This window comes from Syngnathus acus, chromosome 6 (assembly GCF_901709675.1).
Source record: "Syngnathus acus chromosome 6, fSynAcu1.2, whole genome shotgun sequence".
Classification (NCBI taxonomy): domain Eukaryota; kingdom Metazoa; phylum Chordata; class Actinopteri; order Syngnathiformes; family Syngnathidae; genus Syngnathus; species Syngnathus acus.
The window spans coordinates 11,734,548-11,758,033 of record NC_051092.1 but is presented as its reverse complement, the minus strand read 5'-3'; the positions used below and the strand labels follow the sequence as shown (position 1 = coordinate 11,758,033).

General features: G+C 41.3%; 1 protein-coding gene across 1 annotated transcript in view; it reads left to right on the top strand.

Moving 5' to 3' along the window:
• The window catches only part of grm3 (glutamate receptor, metabotropic 3), a 28,282-nt gene extending 6,332 nt beyond the window's left edge, over positions 1–21,950 (top strand). Inside the window, exons 3-13 of the mRNA XM_037253962.1 lie at positions 1,958–2,425; positions 2,882–3,025; positions 7,341–7,610; positions 7,846–8,437; positions 16,075–16,317; positions 16,414–16,603; positions 16,952–17,261; positions 17,341–17,534; positions 17,640–17,772; positions 18,534–18,714; positions 19,034–21,950. Coding sequence (XP_037109857.1) covers positions 2,114–2,425; positions 2,882–3,025; positions 7,341–7,610; positions 7,846–8,437; positions 16,075–16,317; positions 16,414–16,603; positions 16,952–17,261; positions 17,341–17,534; positions 17,640–17,772; positions 18,534–18,714; positions 19,034–19,110 — 2,646 coding nt within the window. The 5' untranslated portion in view covers positions 1,958–2,113 and the 3' untranslated portion in view covers positions 19,111–21,950. The remainder of the gene's footprint in view (positions 1–1,957; positions 2,426–2,881; positions 3,026–7,340; positions 7,611–7,845; positions 8,438–16,074; positions 16,318–16,413; positions 16,604–16,951; positions 17,262–17,340; positions 17,535–17,639; positions 17,773–18,533; positions 18,715–19,033) is intronic.
• Positions 21,951–23,486: the final 1,536 nt, after the last annotated feature.

Genomic DNA, 23,486 nt, shown 5'->3' with positions numbered 1-23,486 from the left:
AATATTTTACTGTAACCCTTTGATGCTACTGTGGTATATTGATTACAAGGAAGCATAATGATTTGAGATTCATGTAGAAAAAACTAGTACCTTACCGCATGCATATCTTGAGGCATCTATCAGCAATTATATGTGAGAATACTTAGTCAAAGCTTTTTGCTGTTAGCGCAAAGCTAAACCCAGTCCCACTGTGCTTCCTGCATTACCGCTAATAACGCAAGCATTATTACTGCTAAATGACCCGTGCTGTGTGTATGATTCAGATCAAAACTATGATTCAGCTGAATGTTGGTATTTTTCGCAAGTAGGGGGAAGCAGTGTGACCTTTTCCATCGACTGATTGCGACCTTCATGTTTCACTTACACTCGAACGTCATTACAATGCGGGCCAGACCGCCGAGCTGTGCCAGGATCGATGTGATCAGTTTTCTGTGTAACACGTGAAGGTAGATACAATTCAGGCAATTCCAGACCCTTATTGCATTGATTCTGACCTTTTATGCAACTCATTGATTCCATTAAAGAAGTTGTTGTCAAGCTTCCCAAGCATGATAAGACCTGCTTTCTGATAATACAAAAGCCGCCCCAAGAAAAACATTTTCTTTAATGCGAAAGGCCATAAATGACTTTTTAATTGCTTGTAAACAAAAAGTTGGGTCTCTGGAGAAACTGCCCACCTATCAAGTGTGAAATTAAATAACCAAGTAAATCTATTGTGAGCTGCCGAGTTCCAAAAAAAATGTGGCTATAAGTAAACTGTGAATTGTGATGAATTTGCATAATACTGCACCCACAATATGTTCTGACCGGTGCTTTGGCTATAGCCCCGTCAGAAATCTGTGTAGTCGCAGTTGAGCCCCTCCAGCATTTGATTTGACATTCTAAAATATATTTATGAATTATTTTCTCAATCCCCCTATGTATTGCTCAAAGCCCAAATTTACACATTTCAATGTCATACTGATTACACTGAAACACTGACATGTCAGCTAAGCAGAGCTTCAGTGAACAAACCAGCAGACACTCAAATAACCGATTTTTTTGTTTGTTTTTGTAGCAGCAGTGGCGGCTGGTCAAAAGAGGATACGAGGGTTTCCTGGAGGACAAAATATTTTACCAAAAATATTTCAACAGAATCGCATACAGTTTACATATATGTGATGTGTCGAAGTTGTTTCTGTGGTGTTCCGCTCGATTATACCAATTTGTGCTGCTTTTTCTCAAGTTTTAGTATTTAAGGTGAAGGTCGGGTATCACGTTAGTCAACACAGCAGCCAAAACACAGCCTCTGATAACTTTGATTGAGTCGTGAACTTGCTAGTATCAGATGTCCTTGTTGTCACACACACACACACACACACACAATCGTCCATACACACATGCACACACTCGCCGGGGGAGAGTGGAAAAGTGTTGCAAGCGAGATCAGATTAGAGCATCTTTTCTGATTTGTGCTATGAGTAGTCTCATGTATCGAGCAGCCATCTAAGCTGTCTGATCCTGATACAATGGATACACACACACACACACACACATTCGCACTTCCACACCCACGCACAGCCTGAAGAAGGAAAAGGTTGACCATGTGATCTAAAGGATAGCTGACTGGAGATCAGCAAGACATAATCTTCAAACAATTCCAAATCCGTGTTAGTCATGGCAGCAGATGCATCACTGCCTACTTTCTGATATTACGATATAAAGTCCATCTTTGAGACATTTTGTGTGTGTGTTTGTGTGTGTGTGTGTGTGTGTGTGTGTGTGTGTGTGTGTGTGTGTGTGTGTGTGTGTGTGTGTGTGTGTGTGTGTGTGTGTGTGTGTGTGTGTGTATGTATGTATATATATATATACAGTATATATATATATATATATATATATATATATATATATATTTTTTTTATTTTTTTTATTTAATAAAAGTATAATTGATCCAGATGACTTGTCTTCTATTTTGCAGGGCTGATGCCCTCATGGTGCATCCCTCAACACGCAATTCTCTGCCTGTCGTCCTCTAGCGTTTCATGGACCTCCAAGTGACCCCCACCGTTCCACCCTTAGCCCCTCACCCCTAACCTTCCACCCCCTCACCCAGCCCCACTCCCAACCCCCAATCATGGTGGCCCGTGCTCTTGTGGTGGTGATGATGTGTCGAGGCGTGTTGCTGTCTGTCGGAGACCCGCCGCCGTCCCGCCGGGAGATCCGCATTGAAGGTGACCTGGTGCTGGGCGGCCTGTTCCCTGTGCATGAGAAAGGAGGCGGCATGGAGGAGTGCGGCCGTGTCAACGAGGACCGAGGAATCCAGAGATTGGAGGCCATGCTGTTTGCTATCGACGCCATCAACCGGGATCCCATTCTATTGCCCGGGGTCTCGCTTGGCGTCCATATCCTGGACACGTGCTCGCGAGATACCTACGCACTGGAGCAGGTTGGTCGCACGTGCAATGAAACTCTCTTAAATACTTAGTTGGTTGCTAGCCAGTCGCGGGGCACAAATAGACAAACAAGCATCCACACTCACACCTAAGGACCATTTGGAAAGGTCAATGAGCCTACAATGCATGTCTTTGGAATATGGGAGAAAAACGGAGTACCCGGATGAAACCCACGCAGGCACGGGGAGACGATGCAAACTCCACACAGGAAGGCCAGAGCTAGAATTGAACCCTGCATATCTGAAATGTGAGGTGGACGTGCTAACCAGTGCCCTGCCGTGCCGCCCTATTATTATTATTATTATTATTATTATTATTATCAATAATAATATGCTGATTGTTCATTTGGTGTACAAGTACTGTATGAAACATTCTGCCTTTACAAATCTAATAACGCTCACTATGGACTGATTCCCCAACATGCAGTTTTAATGAGTGCATTCTTGCAGGCGCTGGAGTTTGTGCGCGCGTCTCTCACCAAGGTGGACGACTCAGAGTTCATCTGTCCAGACGGCTCTTACGCTTTGCAGGATGACAGCCCACTCGCCATCGCTGGCGTCATCGGCGGTTCCTTCAGCAGCGTCTCCATCCAGGTAACACAGGACGCTGCACACATGGCAGCCAAAACGGAATGTTGTTCAGATGAATGATTTTTTTTTGCTTACTATGCTTTATTTACTGCATTATTTAGTTATGATTACAGTTACTCAGTTATAGTTACTTAATTCATCACTTAATTACAGCGAGTTACATTCACCAACGTGTTTAGATATTTAAAAGCAAAAGCTTAAACGTCAAATTAAATGCATCTGTTTGTTGTTAGCTCGAAATTTCACCGCAAGGCTGTGATGGGTGATCTATTTATCTCTCTACCTGTCATCTTTATAGCATTCGCTAGGATTGTTTGTCTGCTTGTGTTTGACCAGTTTGACAGCCAATAAATGACAGAAGACTCATTTTCTTCCTTCATGGGGAAAATTGCTTGTTATTGCGTTTGAATGCACGTGGTGTTATTGATTCAGCGGAATTAATACAATTTCAAGGCTTGCCAAGGTATCTGCTGATAATGGAGTGTTACGGGGAAAAGAAAATTCTGAATACAAAACTATAACTACAAGCATTCATTACAAGGAAGAAATAATGACTTTTTTCCTCGTGAAAGCAAGCATTCATTCTCATATTACGACTTCATTTCTGGAAAATTCTCTTCCTTGAAAAGATTACTATGTGTAAAATATTGCTACCATGCACGATTTGTACAATTTTTTCATTTAATTTAATGGCTGAAACTTAGTTTATCATTTTTTCAGATTATTTTATGAAAGGTGTGTATTCTTTTTCCATGTTCATATTTTTGTTTTGTTTTTCCTTAACATTTTTCTAACCATCTTTATTTAACTTTTGTCATGTTCCGTGGAATCAAAACATTTTCTCAACTCAATCACCTAACTTCTACTGCAACTTTATTGATTTTGAAATCATGACTCTATTCTCACAAATCACAAGTTTACTACATCACAGCATTTTGTTTGTATTATTTGCTCAACTTAATTCTTATAAAATTATTAAACTTTTCTTCTTAAAGTTGTAGTAGGTACAACTTTATTTTTTCAAAACAAAACAACTTTTTGCTCTTTTGTACTCATAGGTGACAATTTATTATCCCATCAAGACTTTTTTTTACGTGTATTAAGATTTTTTCCTCTTCAAATTTCTCCATTGTACTCATAAAATGTCTTCCCTTAAGGACCTTTATCCTCTTAAAATGTTCACTTGATTCCTTTAATATTATACTGCAAGCCGCTCTATTTCTGCAGAAGCACATTCTGCATTTCCTTAGAGGTTTTGCTTTGATAAACTCGAGAGAAAGAGAACGCGGAGGGCTGATTAAGCATTTGGCACCTGACAGCTGGCTTGTTTGTAGACCTGTTATGTGCATTGTGAGGCATCTCTGCCGGCTATTTGGAGACTCTGTGCTGACCTCAGCCTCCTCCTCCTCCTCCTCCTCCTCCTCCTCCTCCTCCTCCTCCTCCTCCTCCTCCTCTTCCTCCTCCTCTTCCTCTTCCTCTTCCTCTTCCTCTTCTTCTTCCTGTCCTGCTGCGTCCAGAGGCAGCTGATGAAAACACCCCAGAAGTGTGTCTGCTGCTGGGAATCCAGTCTTTGTTGCGCATCACTCTTCTTGCTCAAGTTAATACGGCTATTGTAATCACGTGTCAGGGATTTGCCAAGAGTGCACCAACATTAGGAACACTACAAGGAATATTTTATTAGAAAAAAAAATCCAAAACAAAAAATCTAATCAGAAAAAATGATAAATCATTAGGACGAAAATATTGGATGAAAGATAAAAATATATATAGAACATCTTACCCAAAAATATTTGATGACAAAAAAACTATAGTATGAAATAATAGGTAATAATAGATTAAATATCAAATATAAAAATAAATATTAGCTGCAGCTTTTCTTGTTTTGGGGCAATCGATTGTCTTGTTTCTCAAGTCGGTGTGACTCCTCACATGTATTTCTCATTGAAGTGTTTACATTTTACCAATAATCACAGAGTAGGTATTCTTCCTAATGCACGCGAGTGTGGATGTGACTTGAATTTCAAACGGTCTCCACACTGCACCAATTTTTATTGAATGTTATTTTTTCGTATCAGCAGCACATTCCAATAGTATCCCGGCCGGCTCCTCAAGTGTGCTGCTTGTCCTGCTTGTTCAGGGGGCAACTAATGGAGCGATGTGCCTCTGACCTTCCGTGACATTTAAATCAACCCCCAGTTTGAAAGCTTAAAACCTGCCCACGCCGTCATAAGCAGCCATCAATATGTGTCTGACTCTGTGCGTGGGAGCGGGCGGTGGTTCATATCACCATTTTACTGAACAAAATAATCATGAGAATGCCAAATTATAAAAATGATATTCCGGGATTTGCTACTGGGAAATGGGTGTGGCACGATTTTTTTTTTTTGACGACTTACTCATATTCTTTTATTTTTCCCTTTTACCTTATTCTTTATCTTCTGCAAAGAATAGGTAATGTAACTTAGTGAGAATTGCTATTTACTGAGAAAACAGATGACAAAGGTTTTTGCTTTGCGGCTTGTTTTGAATTGCAAGCGTTGTCACTAAATTCATTGATTTCCCAATGCATTGTTGTCCTGTGTATATTTATAAATATATACTATAAAATTTTGGAGGTAGTATTGACAAAAATTCAAGACAAAAAAATTAAAAATAAATACATAAATACCAAATATTATGCACTATGATTACAATTTATAATATGTTTATAAAGTTTTGGAGGTAGTATTGACAAAAATTCAAGACAAAAAAGTTAAAAATAAATACATAAATACCAAATATTATGTACCATGATTACAATGAGCAAAAATATTACCACATCACAATATTGCGATTTTGGATTTCTTTTTTTTGTCCAGAACTGTCACACTGTTGCATCCATTTTCCCTATTCCTTTTATCGTCTACTTAGGCAGCAGACACATTTTCTTCTCATTTTGTTCTTCGTCCGTTGCTTCTTTTTTCATTGTGCCGGATCACAGCAGATGGGAGAATCCATCAAAGAATGGTTGTGTGTATATTTGCCTGTTTGATTGTGCTGTTTACATGTCTTTGAGGGCATCTGTTCGTATGTGTGTGTGTGTGTGTGTGTGTGTGTGTGTGCGTGCGTGCGTGCGTGCGTGTGTGTGTGTGTGTGTGGTTATGATGTTTCCACTGCCTCAGATGCTCATATGATGCATGAGTCAGTCCTGCGTGAACTTTTAGTGCGAGTGATCATTAACGATTCAAATTAGCTACTCGATGCATTTCAATTAGCTCAGTAACCATTCTGTTAACTATGAGGTTCGCCCAGCAGCTCACGGGTCGCACTGCACCACACCACAGTGAACACAGTGAGAGATGACCAGAATATCATCATTCATAACTAGCGTGAAGTGATAGGTTGAATTAAAGAAAGCGAAACGTACAAGACAACCACATGACTGTTACATACTGTGTACATACAGTACATACAGTGTGTGTGTGTGTGTGCGTGCGTGTGTGTGTGTGTGCGTGCGTGCGTGCGTGCGTGTGTCATTCGTCGCTCTTTATTGGTATCTTCACCAAATCCCATTATTCACAATTGTCAGCAGCAACCTTCCAAATATATTGACATTTTATCTTTGAAAGGGGGGAGAAATGAATTAATTAAAGAATCTTTTTTATGGGTTTTACACTCCAAGCTTCTTTTTTTTTTTTTTGATGAAGGGCCAGCAGTCATTTTTGATCAAACTTTCATTAACGCGCTTAATTAAAAACCGACGCACACATACATAGGACCCGCTGGCCAATTCAAAGCAGCGAGAAGAGGAATGCAGAGTGTGTGCTTGTATGTGTCCATGACACTGAATAATTCCACATTTGATGTATTTTGACATTAGCGAAACACATCAATTAGCTCCTCTGTATACCCTTTTTTACTTGCCATCTAACTAGGAAGATTCCTTACAAACAGGCATTGGGGGATTTTCTGGTGACTGTTGTGCTGCAAAGGGGGTTGTTTTCCATGTTTTGGAGCGTTTTTTTTTTTTGTTCTCACTGGGCTGTATTAGAGATCTGTGAAGGGAGTGTAAGGTACACTAGTTTTATTTAGCTCGACTTCTTTATTGTGTGGATTTGCCAAGGGCCTCTGTTTGCACATTCATAAAGTGAAATCAACATTGTCAAACATCCAGGGTGATTTATCCGCTTTTTTTTTCCCGCTTCACAAAACAATTTTTATGACCAAAATAATCCAATGGCTGAAATGAGACTTTTGACACAGAACATCAGTTCGGCATAACATTGATATCACCTATGACACAAAGACCTCAAGATTTTGTCAACTGTCCTTTATCCAGGTTGCCAACCTTCTCAGGCTCTTCCAGATCCCCCAAATAAGCTACGCGTCCACCAGCGCCAAGCTCAGCGACAAAACCCGATACGACTACTTTGCCCGCACCGTGCCACCCGACTTCTACCAGGCCAAGGCCATGGCGGAGATCCTGCGCTTTTTCAATTGGACCTACGTCTCCACGGTGGCGTCGGAGGGTGACTACGGCGAAACGGGCATTGAAGCCTTTGAGCAGGAGGCCCGCATGAGGAATATCTGCATTGCCACGTCGGAGAAAGTAAGATATGATATGATTAGGATACGAATCATATCACAAGTCATTAATGTGCATTGTTGTACGTTTTCCTGATACCGATAACCATAATCAGATAGCTTGTATCATTATTTCAGTGTTGATCTGTTGTAAAGGAAGAAAAAGAAACACAACATTTTAACAATTAGCTTGACCCGGTGTGTTTACTCTGTATTGGTGGACTTTTATTCATTCACCAGCTTGGATCCGTATACTGCAGGTGGGACGTTCCAACGCCAAGAAGTCATACGAAGCCGTAATCCGCCAGCTCCTCCAGAAGCCCAACGCCCGTGTGGCCGTCCTGTTCCTGCGTAGTGACGATGCCCGGGAATTGCTGGCCGCTGCCGCCGGGCTCAACGCCTCCTTCATCTGGGTGGCCAGCGATGGCTGGGGGGCGCAGGAAAGCATCGTTAAGGGCAACGAGGTGACCGCCGAAGGAGCCATCACACTGGAGCTGGCCGCCAACCACGTGCCAGAGTTCAACCGCTACTTCCTCAGTCTGAACCCCTATAAAAACCTCCGCAACCCCTGGTTCAAGGAATTCTGGGAGCAGCGCTTCCAGTGCTCACTGGGCAACGGTGGAGGGGAAGCGCCTCTGAACCCCTGCGACAAGGACCTATCCATGGACAAGGTCAACTTTGAGCCTGAGTCCAAGATCATGTTTGTAGTAAACGCGGTGTATGCCATGGCCTACGCCCTGAACAATATGCAGCGCAGCCTCTGCTTCAACACCAGCACGCTGTGCGACAACATGAAGGCCTTGGATGGCCGCAGACTCTACCGGGACTTCATCTTGAACGTCAGCTTCACAGGTAAGATTGCGTGGAGACTATTACTACTACTGAAAAACCGTCAAAGCCAGGGGCACTCCTGCGACATGGATGAATGGATGGACGGACGGACAGATGGCCGGGCGGGCGGGAGGACGGGCAGGCGGACGGATATGGATGAATGGATATAAATGCATGGATATAAATGCATGGATATAAATGGATGGTTAGATGGAAAGTTATGTCCTTTGTTTTCTACATTCTAACATGAACATGAAACTAAACATGAACTTGTCAACATGCTAATGCTAATACAGCACACAGGAACACGGAGAGTGGCCGAGCGAAGGGTAGAGACAATAAGGAAATTGGGAAATGACACACATGCACAGACATGTCACAGACACACTCTGAGAGAGTCGCTCACGGGTTCGGAAGTGGAATTTGGATTGTAAGACGAGGCAAAACATTCTTGCGAGAGTCGCTCACGGAAATCGAATTTGGTTCGTAAGAAGAGGCAAAAAATTCTTGAAGCTCCAGTTCGTAGTATAGACGTTCGGAAGTAGAGGTTTTACTATAATTATCAGCAAGGTATTTTTTAACCTTTAATACTCCGGTACATTTCATCATTCAGAGCCTGTACTTCTTACTTACTGTAAGTCAAGGAGTTGAATCAGTACTTAAACTTTTACTTTTTTACTTTCCTATCCGAACTTCTTCAGTACAGACTGTAATTATATTTGCCAACTCTGATGTAAGAACGCAAAAAGGCAAGAAAACAAAATGTTGTGTAGCCGTTATCCTTCTCAGCCTCATATCCAAGTCCTGAGACCAATCGGCTTAATTTCCATGTATTGTTAGGCAGCAGACAGTTGTTGACAACTATTACTGGCGACACGCCACTACAAAGTTGCTTTGAGGAATGAGAGTGGTGGCTAATCCGCAAGGTATATTATTCCCCTCTTGCACTAATGAGATTGGTTGTGTTGCGTTATAGTGGACTGCCTGCCGCTGCATCTGCCACTGTCAGCGGAGAAGCCGGAGAGGGGTGGTGGTGCGGTATTGTGTTGACTGACAGATAGTGCTACAGAGGGAGTGGTATAAATAAACTGCAGCATCTCAGGGACTGACACAGGTACAGAGGTGCTTCTTTCCTGCACCGAGACATCAAAACAGCGCTAACAGGAGAACGAGGTAGCTTTTCTAACTCCAAAGCAGTCTGTTACACTCCCTTGTGCTGGGGAAAGACTCAAGTATTTATTGTCTTACACCATTCCTTTTGATTTAAAAATATCTAATGCGTGTCCTTTCAAGTACTACTAGCATTTATTATTTCTAATGCTTCATATATTTTGGAGATAGGGTCAGAACTCTTCAGATACCAGCTGGTGCATGTTTTTGCGGAAACCATTGCAAATGTGGTGGAAACACTGACAGGTCTCGTGATTCTATTTATTTATTTATTTATTTATTATTTATTTATTTTATTTATTTTATTTATTTATTACATTGGATTGGAAACTGTTGCCACTGAAAAATCATGTTTACTTTATTTTCTGTCTATCTCGATCTTATTTGTTGTCTGTTTATTTTCTTCTTTTTTTTAAGTACTCTGGTAAATCCAAAATCTATATTAATAGATTTTTATCAGGAAACACCTAAAACATTCATAAACTTGCCCAAAGTCAGATGGCACAAGTTTCAGCTTATCCGCAACCCTAATGAGGCCACGCAATGGCTGGATGAACACAGTGGATCATTGTTTAAATGCTACTTTTTCATTGCTGTTCACACACGTGTCCACAGAAGGAGTAAAAGTGTTGAGAGAAGGGCAAGATATCCAGGCTGCCGCGGGCAAAACAGTCCTCGAGTGTGTGTTGCTTTCAGCGCACTGCTGTTGCTGCTGATGTTGTTGTTGTTTTTGTTGTTGCAGCTGTTTCTGTGTTGTTGTCAACCCCATTGAGGATGACAATTCTTTGGAACACCTCGTGAAGGTGGTTCTCATAGTCGGGTTGCTACTGCTGTGTGTTCACATTCTGTTCATCTCGCTGGTTGCTATGGTAATCAAGCAGACACTGTTGACGATTGCAGACACGCACACAAATAGTGATGATGCATGGGAGACATAGTTTGTTTTCCTGTCTTTGTGGGGGCTAAACAGAATGCCAAGTCAGTCAGAGTCATATCCTCTATTTCGTATTTCCGCCGATAGCTATTTTAGCCATCTTATCTTCAAAGAGGTCCAAGTACAGAACAATTGTTTAAGCTGTTTAAGTCTTCCGATCATTGTAAGGACAAAGTTAACGATACATATGTGTTTTAGCCTTTCTTTTTGTCATGTATTCATTAAGACCAATATGAGTAGTATTTCAGTCACATTCTTATTCTTATGTTAATAAATTGAGCTGCATGCCAATTAAGTTATGAGAAAAGTGATTCATGTACTGTGTCTGAAACCTGTCTGAGTTTTTATTCACCTAAAGCATGGGTCTCAAACCCGCGTCCCGGGGGCCAATTGCAGCCCGTGGTACGACAGTTTGCGGACTTAAACATGGCTGTATTGTTCTTGAGAGAGGAGGTTCGAGGAGGAGCTGTGCTTTAAGACACACACGCATTACATGGTGTAACACTGCTTTTATTCACCCCAAATGTTTTAGTTATACATGTCTGGAAAATGTAGGAGGACTAGTTAGTGGTTAGTGGTGCGTGCATGACACCGGGGCCATAATGAGAAACAAAGAGTTTACTGCGACGTTAAGATGCTCGAGAAAAACCTTTCTCATCTCCTCCTTCTCCATCACTGTCGCTGTCTCTCTCATCCATCCCTCGCCATCTTTTTCCTCAGACTCCCTTCTCCTCCTCCTCTTTCGCACCTAGAAAGTGTTCTCTCGCTACATTCAAAAACAGCACATCCCACTCAGACTTCACAAGGTTGCTCTCCTGCCTTCGCCATTTCTCTGCGTCAGTCTGTCGCCTACTTCATCCCGCTCTCCATTTGTCCTTCAAGCATTCCTCAATTGAACGCCGGCACCTCTATTGCCATTCTCTTTCACCCACTGCCTTTCTTTACCCTTACCTCTCAGCTCCCCCTCACCCACGCTTTTGCATCTCCTCTTATAGTCTTCCTTTTGTCTTTTGTATCTCGGTTACCTTGTGTGCTGCCGCTGCTGCTCAACCCCCCCACCGGGGATCAATTCTGCGAGGAGAATAAATATAGCGACTGTGTGTTTCTGTGTGTGCACATTTGTGACATAGGAGTGCATCTCCATGTCCAGATCTGTAAGTGTGCTCCTTTTATGCGCCATGCACTGGCCACAGGTGTACTAAGGTCAGCAACTCTCTGGGGTGAATATAAAAGGAGGGTTTTGTCCATGAAATGCCATTCATAGCATCTGCAGTGCATTGATTGATTTTTATGTTCTATATGTGTCTATACATATAAATTAGAGTTTGTTTTTTTACCAGTGGTACCTTACAGTATTTTCAAAATCACTTGTATATAGTATTAAAATACAGGGTATAGACAGTTCTCTTTTTATAAAATTAATTACAGATACATTTAGTCCCATTATCTTTGAAAATAGATTAGAATTAAGTTAATATTTAGGAAGAATTGTGTGTATCCAAATAATTAGCAAAACAAGGTTTGGATTTTGCCTCCCTTTGACAAGATTTAAATATGTATTCATTTTGCTGGCGGGAGCAGTTATGACAATTACAGTTAGACTTCGAAATGATTTGAAAGGTGAGTATCAAGTCAAACGCAGTCATGTTCTTTAGTCTAGCTTGTTTAGGTTTAGCATCTCGGATATAAACAAGTATTTATTGTGCTGGCCACTTTGAGAAGGAGCTGTGCATTAAGAAGTGAAAGTTGTTTGTGTCAACTCTACCAGGGTTTCTATTCAATTAATGTATTCATTGTGCTAGCAAGCTAGGTATAATCACTTATTTTGTTTTACCATATTGCAATTTTACTGCAAATGCAATGAATAGTTCACTATGAGGTATTCTAGTAATGTATTGTAATGTTGTCTATCCTCTCGCCTAATTACAATTTCTAATTTGCATCACACAAAAAAAGTGCAGTCAAACCGGACACCTTAATCTCCTCACTTTTAGATGACTTTTTCCAGCCAGCGAGCTCCTTTGTCGTCGTCTCTCTTTATCTCGTGTTCTCTTTCGCTGCCCTCCTTTAATACCCACAATCCCCCTTGGGCAAGACTTAGCCCGACATGCTCGAGAACATAATTAATTACTCATTCGGAATGGAAAAGCCTCTTTTCACCACACCCCTAATCTGGAATAATAAGCACTTTCTCATTTTGGATACTTGCTGTAGGACATTGTTCTCGCTCTCATGGTACTTTTTTTTTTTTTTACCATTTCGTCATCCTCCATTATCACTGCATGCACAGATATCACTATCACACCTCTGACCTTCATTTTTTTTTAGCCCGTTCTTTTACACCCAGCGGCTTTTCTTTTGAATTGAAGCGTGTTGTTCCCTTGTTACCTGCACACTAGAGAGCGCATGAAAGCCCGGATACACCTTTGAATCCTTACTAAGTTTTACATTGTTTGATTAGTTTTCTTTTAATGGAAGTAAGGACTATCACAGTAAAAAGTTACACAGCTTTGAGCGGCAAGGAGAACGATTAGTCATTGGGGGTAATACTGCTGTTGTTTGATTGTTAGCTGTCTAAACTTGTCCAACTTCCAACATGTTTTCATTTCTCTGTGACAAGCTGCAATTCATCCCTAATCTTGATCTTCTACACACAATACCACCATCCACAATCTGTTGGTCACTATCATGGTTTACAAGCCTGAATTTCACAGACAAGCTTAGCGAGGCTGTCTTCCACTCCTATTCATTGAAATTTGCCAGTGGCATTAAGTTAAAAATAGAAAAATCACACTTTGCAGTATTGCTGGGTATAAAAACATACAATAATGCCAAAACAGAATAAACGGTGTTTTTAATTTCTACCCCTTTTTTCAATGTGTTGCATTTTTTTGCCAATTTGGCTGCCTTTTCCTCACTTTCAGCAGCTACTCCATCTTTTCATGGACAGAGGTCTGCAGCTAATAAATTATTTGATCACTGTTGGCTAGTGTTACAGCCTTTATCAATTCCTTCTGCTTCAGTGTATAATAAATCGTTAAAGTACTATGCTCTTACTGCTTTGCCAATACAAGCTGTTGAAAGACTACTCATTCATCTTTTCCATTGTGATTTATTAAAGAATGATGGCCGTAAATGCATCAGTATTTTGTTACACAATAATTAGCCCCTTATTGAAGCATACAGTGCATCCTCACACAGTCACAGTTCAGCAGTCATAAATTTGCCTTTTTGATTTAACAGTCATGTCCAGTAGAAAAATATTGTTTTATTATTTTGCGGGGGGGGGGGGGGACTTAATCTTGTCACGCCATAACTAATACAAAAAGTGCTTTGCTGACATCTTGCGTTATCTATAGTCAATAGCAAACCTTTTTACATGGGTGTCAATTATTTGCATATTTTCCCTGCATGGGTTGGTTGCTGTACTTAGAAGCTAAGCCCCAATGTGGGCTGAAATTTAAAGCTGCTGAACATGATATTAGCTTGTCACTGTGATGTAGATTCAGGGTTAGCATGAATGTCAGCATTTGGCATCAGGCCTTAGCCCAAAGCGCCGCTGCCCACTGTGACGAGTGGTCACATTGAACTCAGCTTGACATTCGTCACTCTCGAGGTTTTTCGTTAGCCCTCTCACAAGCTGTGCAAAAAAGCCACTCAAGCAAGGTCATTGGTATAAGTTTTGGCTGATGCCCTCTGAAATGGGGCATCTCTAGTTTTCGTTATACACACATCGCTAATCAGGGTTCAGCATAGATTTTAATAAGGCACCGCCGTTATGATAATCAGTGGCCAACTGTTGTGCTGGTGTGTATAGATGTCCAATAAGAGGCCCAGCTTGTCTTATTGCTTTAGTGTTATTAACAGACTTTATTATCTGCCAACTTGGCAGTATAATGGATTCATATCTCCCTCTCCTCGTCTGCAGATATTATCAAGGCTTATTTAAATCATTTTCATTTAGCTGTCACCCCAACATTTATCGCCTCCCCCCAAACTCCGAAATAGACTTGACAAGAAGAATTTCCTGTGACGGTAACGTAAGAGTTATGTTGTCTCTGTGATTTATGGATTTCATAAAAGTACCAAGTCTCGCCACCATTGGAGAAGCTTGTCAACGCCAGCTGAGATTTCAATTTAAATGCCACTCACAGCCCAGTCCCAGCTAGCCTGAGCCACTTAACACGCAAGCTGGAGCCAGCGGTCTGCCTTTTTTTCCTTTTAGCAAATATCTCACTAGTTATAGGACGTGGTTTTTATAATTCTTTCATTTTTTTATAATGTAGCCAGCTTGAGCTCTGCTCTAATTTAAAACCCTAGTTTGAAACCCTAGTTTGGGTCCTTGAATGGGTCATAAATGGTCCAGTCACTTGTGCATCTAAGGGTTCAGGGTTACTATTTAGCCCTCATCCATTGATATGGATGCTCTGGTGTGTCATCTGACATCATTTGTGTTAAATCGGTGGGTCGTTACGGTGTCACGTTCGACATTACCTTGTCACCGTCTTAGGTCCTGCTTTTCCTGGCGGGCTTCTCTATTACCATTCCTGCTCGCCGCCAATGTTCCAATCTAGCCCTATGTCCTCGGGGTCCACGCTAATCCTCTCCTAACAACTTGTGTACAAACCAATTTGGCGCTTTTCCTCAGCGTAGCGCCCTCACAGAGGAGCCCCCGAAGCCAATTCCATCAGCGAGTGGGCAGCAAGAGCGATGCCCAGGGATCTCACGCTCTGCCTCCACGCCTCCATGATTTTACGGGCCCTTTGTTAATGACGCATTTCGGTGTGAGGTGTTGTCAGATCTCATTGCAGAGCTGTGATTTTTGTGCCGATGTTGCCTCGGGGACAGATTGGAGGCCATTGATAGAGGCAGACATGGCCAAGCATAGCAGGCATTTATAGCCTCTTTGCAAATACTTGATGAAAACGTCTCAAGGTGAATTTTTCAGCCTCATCGACCACAGACGCGATTTTATTATGAGGGCCCGAGCACCAGGCCTTACCAACGATGCACCGTTTGCAAAGTTAGAAAAAGTAGCCCCCAAGACAAGTTTTTTCGACCGACACAGATTTCAGTGGACATGTCCATTGTAACATGCTGCACGAAAAAGTCTATTGCTAATTTAAAACACCATTTTATGGCAAATTCCATTTTTTTTCTAAATAAGCTCCAATCAGAATTTCGGTATCATCTTTTTTGCCTACACCCTTAAAAATGGTGGTTAGGATGAGAGATTCAACTCTCTCCCTCCTTGATTGTCATTTATGGCATTTCGGCTTCCTCTGTCCTCACTCTTCTGTTTACATGCTAGCATCTTCAACAAAAATTGACCAAACAAACAAACCCCCAATCTGATTTAAGTATCCTAGACAGCTTGGTGATGCTAAATTGTAATCCTTTTTGGCCCATGCCACCTAATGTGGGCGGTGTATGCCGTTTTATGGTTATATTGAGGATTCAAAAAGATTCGAGAGCTCGTTCATCACTGCTCGCTGCTTTAATCATCTTGTGGCATGAGTGTAATTGTCCACTCATCACTTCATTTCTTCTTCAGCCCCGTTCTCCCCCGCCGGCAGCGAGACGGCCGTCAAATTCGACTCCCAGGGCGACGGCGTGGGCCGCTACAACATCTTCAGCTACCAGCGCTCAGGCGAGCGCTTCGCTTACGTGCCGGTCGGCGAATGGGCCGAGAGTCTGAGTCTTAATGGCGCTCTGATTCAGTGGCCCAAGGAGGCGGCACCCAGCTCGCAGTGCAGCGACCCTTGTGAGCGCAATGAGATGAAGAAAATGCAGGCAGGTGGGATAGCCGTTGCTTACATTTTTACCAACCCTTATCAGTCGGGGAGCAAAAGAAATCCCATCACCGTTATTTTTTTTGCTGTGTGCCTCTCAGGCGAGTACTGCTGCTGGATCTGCACCGCATGCGAGCCTCATGAATACTTGGCCGACGAGTTCACATGCTCGCCCTGCGCTCCGGGTCAGTGGCCCACCGACGACTTGACATCCTGCTACGAGCTCCCCGAGGATTACATCATGTGGGAAGACGCGTGGGCCATCGGGCCTATTACCATCGCCTGTGTGGGGTGAGTCGTGATGCATCATGTCTGTGCTCCAACAAATGATTACAATGCTAATTTTGGTTTTGATGTAGGTATACTCGTTTGTATATAGAAGTCGGAACAAAACTACGCTAATGCAGCACTAAAGTCATGACTCCAGTTAATACAACGATATCCTGACTTGTCCCAACACATTTTTGCCGTTATGAGTCATCACTTGGTTATATCAGGCAGCCTAGAAGAATAAAACATTCGCCCTCCAAAAAGCGTGTGTCCTCTGTCTCCTGTGTGCTCTGTACATCTTTCAATTGCATCCACAAACTCTAGCTGATATTGATGCATGATATGCTAACTCTAAATCTGCCCCTTCAGCTTCATGTGCACGGGCTTGGTGCTGTGGGTGTTGGTCCGCCACAACGACACACCACTGGTGAAGGCGTCAGGCCGCGAGCTGTGCTACATTCTCCTCCTGGGCGTCTTCATGTCGTACACCATGACCTTCCTTTTCTTGGCCAAGCCGTCTCCGGCCATCTGCGCTCTGCGCCGCCTCGGCCTGGGCACATCCTTCGCCGTCTGCTATGCGGCGCTGCTCACCAAGACCAACCGCATCGCCAGGATCTTCGGCGGTGTCAAGGACGGAGCGGGCGCGGCCAGGCCACGCTTCATCAGCCCGTCTTCTCAGGTCAGCAAAGGCCAAAATGTTCAAAACAACATCAGGTACGCAGTTCAACGAGATCCTAACCTCTCACCTTGCATCACAGGTCTTCATTTGCTTGAGCCTGATTTCGGTGCAGTTGGTGATGGTGTCCGTGTGGCTGTTGCTGGAAGTTCCAGGCACGCGACGCTTCACCTTACCCGAGCGCCGGCAGACGGTCATCCTCAAGTGCAACGTGCGCGACGCCAGCATGCTGCTGTCGCTCAGCTACGACGTACTCCTGGTCATCCTGTGTACTGTGTAAGTTTCGTCCTCCCTGTTGGTGTTCATTTGTCTTTAACAGCAGCATTTGCACTTGGTTATTTGTCACCGCTGCATAGTTTCTGATGATTGTCTCCTATGTAGATATGCCTTCAAGACCAGGAAGTGCCCCGAGAACTTCAACGAGGCCAAATTTATTGGCTTCACCATGTACACTACCTGCATCATCTGGCTGGCCTTTCTGCCCATCTTCTATGTCACATCCAGTGACTACAGAGTACTTACTACCGTTCACCAGACGCAAACATACCATTGATATTTCTCCTGTTCTAAAAATTTAGACCAATGGAATAATTCTGAGTGGTGACTAATCTTATTTAAAAAATAATATGGAGAGGCTAAGTCTCTGTATTGTAATGCTTTCATGTGGACGAGTAGAGCCACAGTCAACAGGGATGTAACGATTCGTCAAAAATGGATTTAAAATTGATTTAAATTGCTTAGAATATGCACGTTTGTAAAAAAAAAAGAATCGATTCGCAACGTCATGTCAAATATTCAAATAAAAACGTCTTTTGGTTGTAAAATGAGTCATTTAAGATTTGAATTGATATCGGGAACTGAAAATTGAATCGATGTTTGAGTGAATTGTATCCCTAACAGTCACTGATACACTTTCAGTCGCTTATTGAATGATACGAAGAGTGAAACACTGTTTTTTTAGCGTAATGATCATTCAAGAGCATTTTCAGAAAACGAAAAGAAAAAAGATTCCAAAAACAAGAGTCCAATTGCCTCAATTCAACCTTTGTGAATTACCAAAGTATGACATGCATTCCTTAGAATTATCACAAAACTATAAGGGAACATTATTTTTAGCAAACTAAAAAAGTTAAAGTTAAGCAAACTGTAAAAGTTAACAGTTAGTCAGCCACCCAAAACAGACACAAAAAAATCTGTCAACTCATAACTGGAGAACGTCATTAGTTGTGTCAATTTGCTAAAGATTTGTTGACTTTATGATGGGTGTGCTTCCAGGTCCAGACGACCACCATGTGCATCTCGGTGAGCCTCAGCGGTTTTGTGGTGCTCGGCTGCATGTTTGCCCCCAAGGTTCACATCATCATGTTCCAGCCCCAGAAGAACGTTACCAGTCACAGGCTCAACCTCAACCGCTTCAGTGTTAGCGGGGCGGCCGCCGCATCCTACGCCTCTCACGGCAAGTGTCAAATTCGAGGCTCGGGGGCCACAGCTGGCCAACTGCCTCCTTTTTTTGTCGCCAAATAAAGTGTTCCTGGTTCATGTTTCTTGCCAGATGGGTTGTTCCTTTTATTTTTATCAAAATATTAGTCATTAAAGTCAAATGCAGTAAATCACTATAAAGGTATATTGTTCAGATTTTAGACATTTTTCCAGCTAAACGAATTCATTACTCCCAATCAAACCATTCATATTAATTTGGCCACGGTCCCTTAAAAGGCTTTTTATACATAAATAACAAATGTGATTTTTGTCAAATTTTTCTTTTTTTTTTGCAGTTTCCGTCAGCGCCCATTACGTCCCAACCGTGTGCAACGGCAGAGAGATTGTCGATTCTACTACTTCATCTCTGTGACCATGTAACTCACCTGACCCTGACCCGACTGTTAGCCCCGCCCACTCAGGCCCTATGAGCCAATGAGGTTTTATTGGCGTACTTAGTGTTGCAGCCTCCGTAACTCTCCGGTCCGAGCATTGTAGAAAGTGTGTATCTGTAATTAAATTATTTTCTAAAAGGCTTGTAAATACATTGAAGGGACATTGTTTTGAGTAGACTATCAAAAAAGACAAAACAAAAAAAAAACATTTTTAGGAGGTTCTTTTGGAGCCTTTAGTTTTTTTAATAGCTTTGTTATTATGATGTAAATAGGTACATGATGCAGGTAAGGAAGCGGACCCTTGCAATACCCCACTGACTTTTTATTATTGTTATGATGATTATTCTCATGGTCTTTTTGTAGGTTCTCGTTGTAATAATAATAATAATACTCCAATGTTTGCATTTCTATTGTGTACCTTTTTGTGTTGTATGGCCCACGGTTGAAACAGCACAATGTGTGGGACACTATTTGAGCAGGACTGAATGTGAGTGCAATGTACAAAAAAGAAGGTGAAAAAAACTACATAATGTATGTTTTCATGTTGCTTTTGATACTTTTGTTTTTATATAAAACAAATAGTCTAAACATAGGAATCCCTTTATTCAAATGGCCATAGTTACGTCGTGTGTTCACCCAAGCAATAGCAGAAATACAAAAGATGATGGATGCCGTGCTTGACTTTGCCGGAACAGAAATTAGACTCGCTGGAGATGACAAAATATTAATAATAATGAAATCATAATATTAAGAGAGGACAAAGCTGCAATGTTGCTGGAACAGAGTTAAAATTACAAAAATGTTATCTTGCAAGAATAATAGAGAACAAAATGTTACAACATCAGAAAGTATTACTATAATTTTTTTAATATAAATGTTATCAAAAGAAAGTTTGTGAAAATGGAATTTGTAACAAAAGAGAAACACTAATGGAAAGATTATATAAAGATAATATAAAAAAAAACGTTCTTCCAGATTTTTTAATCATTATGAGGTGAAAAAATTTACTCTTACGAGAAAACAGTCCAAATATTGTGTAACTTATTACAAGACACACTTTATAATACCAACCACTACCAACCAGGAATGCACTTAAATGTCAAGCAAAATAAGGAGATTGTGCCACTGAGAACCACATTGGGCTAACTCCATTTTCTGTTACCTTGCGAGGTAATTAATAAAAATTTTCTGGCTGCTTAAATCCTGGGCGGTTTATATATCGGCCATTTATCAGGCAACAATTACTTCTTGTGGGTGATGGACAGAAATTTCGATGTTGGCATTTTGCAGGATTCAGTGTTTGCGAGAATGGAGTTAGCCCACTGTCGTTCTGAGTTCTCTACTGAAATGAAAGTTGTGCTTGGATGAACACATGTTGTGTTGGAGGAAAGAGACGAGTGATAGCTGCTTCTTCTGATCTGTCTTCTTTTGTGTCTGTGATGTTTTCAATATGGCAATGTGCCTTATTATGTAAGTGTGATAGAGCTCGGTTGGAGATTGTAAAAGGTCACTTTTTAAACATTTTAAAAACAAACAAAAGAGTGATCTACACTATGCCAGTTTAGCATTTTCCCCTCTTCTGTCCTTGTCCATCTTGCAATTAAAAGCACATCAAGCGTTCACGTGCATTGAGATTATTGCGTGTAACGTGTTATCCGGATGCTGAATGGTGCAGCTGCATGGCAGAGGAGCCATCCCACACAACACCAACATATTAGGAACAACACACAACACCATACTTAAACATATCTTACTTATTCAAATCAAAAAACAACACAACAAAACCACCAACAACATAAATACAATACAAATTGACACAAAACACAACCAAATGCAAACAATACAAAGAACAAAACAGAAATGAAGCACACAACACAGATACAAGACCAAAACAATCGAAACACGAATATGAAACAATAGAACAAAAACAAAACTAGAACAAATCCGCACAAACATAATCTAAAAATATAAAGCAATGTAAAAAATAAGAACATAACACAAAAAGTTATCAACAGAACATGGCACAACTACAAACAAAATCCCCACCAAAAAAAAAACCCACACACAAGCACAAAACATGTCTTCCACAACGGAGGTTTGCTTCCCAATTTGTCTTTTACAAAGTATTGTGATCTTTTCTGTACAACTCTTTATGGCTGTATTTGAATTTGGTCATTAAGCACTAATGGCACTAAGTCATACATTTGAAGAATTTTTTAAAAGAGTTTGTGTGTGAATGTGTGCGCAACATTCTGTACTGCCAGATTATGAAAAGTACTCACACAACTCATGGCACGAACTCAAAGCAACACACATGCACAAATACACACACACACACACACACACACACACACACACACACAAAGGCTTTGTTCACACAAGACTCAGTCATTCCTACAAAGATGCACCCCGCATTGATGGTGAGGTTGCTATGGACGACCGCATCCAGCACGTCAACTTGCAGACGACTGAATTGAATTGGGGGGTGGTGGCAGTGGTGGTGGGGGGGGAAGTCTCGCCTGGTGATTGGCTGATGAGTTTTTGGCTCAGTAAGTTGGCATCTTAACTGCACACTTAACCCCAGTTATGCGCTCGCTAAGTGGACCAAATGGTCTCACACTCTTCATGTGAGCCCCCACCCACCACCACCACCAACCCACCCATGTCCAACAGCTTACCTCTCGTTCCTCCATGTGAGAGAGAAGTTTGGATGATTACGGGGGTGGTTTCTATGTGATGTGTGGGATGTTATATGTGCTTTGTTGCAGCTGCAGCTGTTGTGAAATGCACTATATGAATAAAATTGTATTGTATGGTATATGGGAAAGAGAGTTTTTTTTAAAGCACGTCTGTAATTTATTAGATTCCATTTCAACGATTGCGAAAAAAGTGAGAATGAATGTAACAAGTAAACATTTTTAAAAATAAAGGGAAAAGACAAAAAGTCATGTTATTGCAATAAAGTCCAAATATCACAAGCTTTTTTAAATTATGAAACATTTCCAGGAATCAAAACATACCATCCAGATTTAACTAAAATAGTCAGATTGTTATAAGAATCAAGTAAAAATATATTTTTTGAAAAGTTGCAAAAATTTCAAGAATTTTTTATAAATGTATTTTGCATACTGATCACCACCTATCATTTAACTAAAAATAGTCAGATTGTTAGAGGAATCAAGAATTTTTTGTCAATGTATTTTGCGCAGATCGCCACCAGTGACGTGCGGTGAGGTTCATGACTGGGGTTGGGCACATTGACGGTAGTGTTGGCTCGCGAGTGAACGATTCGTTCAAAAGAACGAATGTTTTCAGTGACCGAGAGTGAACGAATCACTTCCTAAAGTGATTCGTTCTTTTTTCAGTTCATATGACTTCAACCAGTAGGTGTCGATAATGCGCATTGAAGCTGGTGCCACCTCGCCGTAAAACAAAACGAAGAAGAAAAAGACGTAACTTCCCGTTCACGAACTGAGCGGGTCTGTGAGTGAACAAGTCAGTGAGTGAGTGATTTGCATTTCCAGTTCATCGCGAGAACGGATCAGTGAGGGAACGAATCCTGACTTTCCCGTTCGCGAACGAGTTAATGGGTCAACTGCCTTCCTGCCCTCCTGGCGTGAACTATTGTAAGCCATAATGTAGATTTACGATTTGCCAAGGAAAGAAAGAACCACTCACTGAAACACCACTTCTTTGATGCACGTTTTCTCCAAGCTAACGGCTAACTTTATTCCATGAAGGGATGCGCCGTTATGCAACAACCGGGAGATTATGTTTCTCTTTGGTTAATCTTGATTTTATATCACTTATATTAGTTTTTAAATAACGTGTATGCATATATACGCCTAAATATTGTTATCCAATATATCTACTGCAATTTCACATTAGATTGCTGGTTTGAAATGTACTTATAATATATATATATATACGTATATATATATATATTTTTTTTTCTTTCTTTTTTTTAAATAAATATTTACACTTGTCTGGTGTTTTATTCCTTGTTTTATATTCGCCAATTAAAACAAAAATCAGACATTTGGCTAACTGCTTTATATGACAATATGTATGTGTTTTACATTGTTATATGAGTTGGTGTCCCCCAAAATAACAAATGTCGGCATAACGTATTTTTTTTCAACCTTTTATTCAAACACAAACACATTCGGTATAATAACACCATCAACTACAATCCAACAAATACAAAATTAAAACATCAATGTCGGCTTAACGTGTGTCGGCTGGCATAGCAGCAACGCTGTCTGTCACTCACTCGTGAATCTTCGCGAACGAACCTGAAAATGGCGGTGTACCTAATAGAGTGTCCGAATGACGTTACAGATCAAACAGCCAA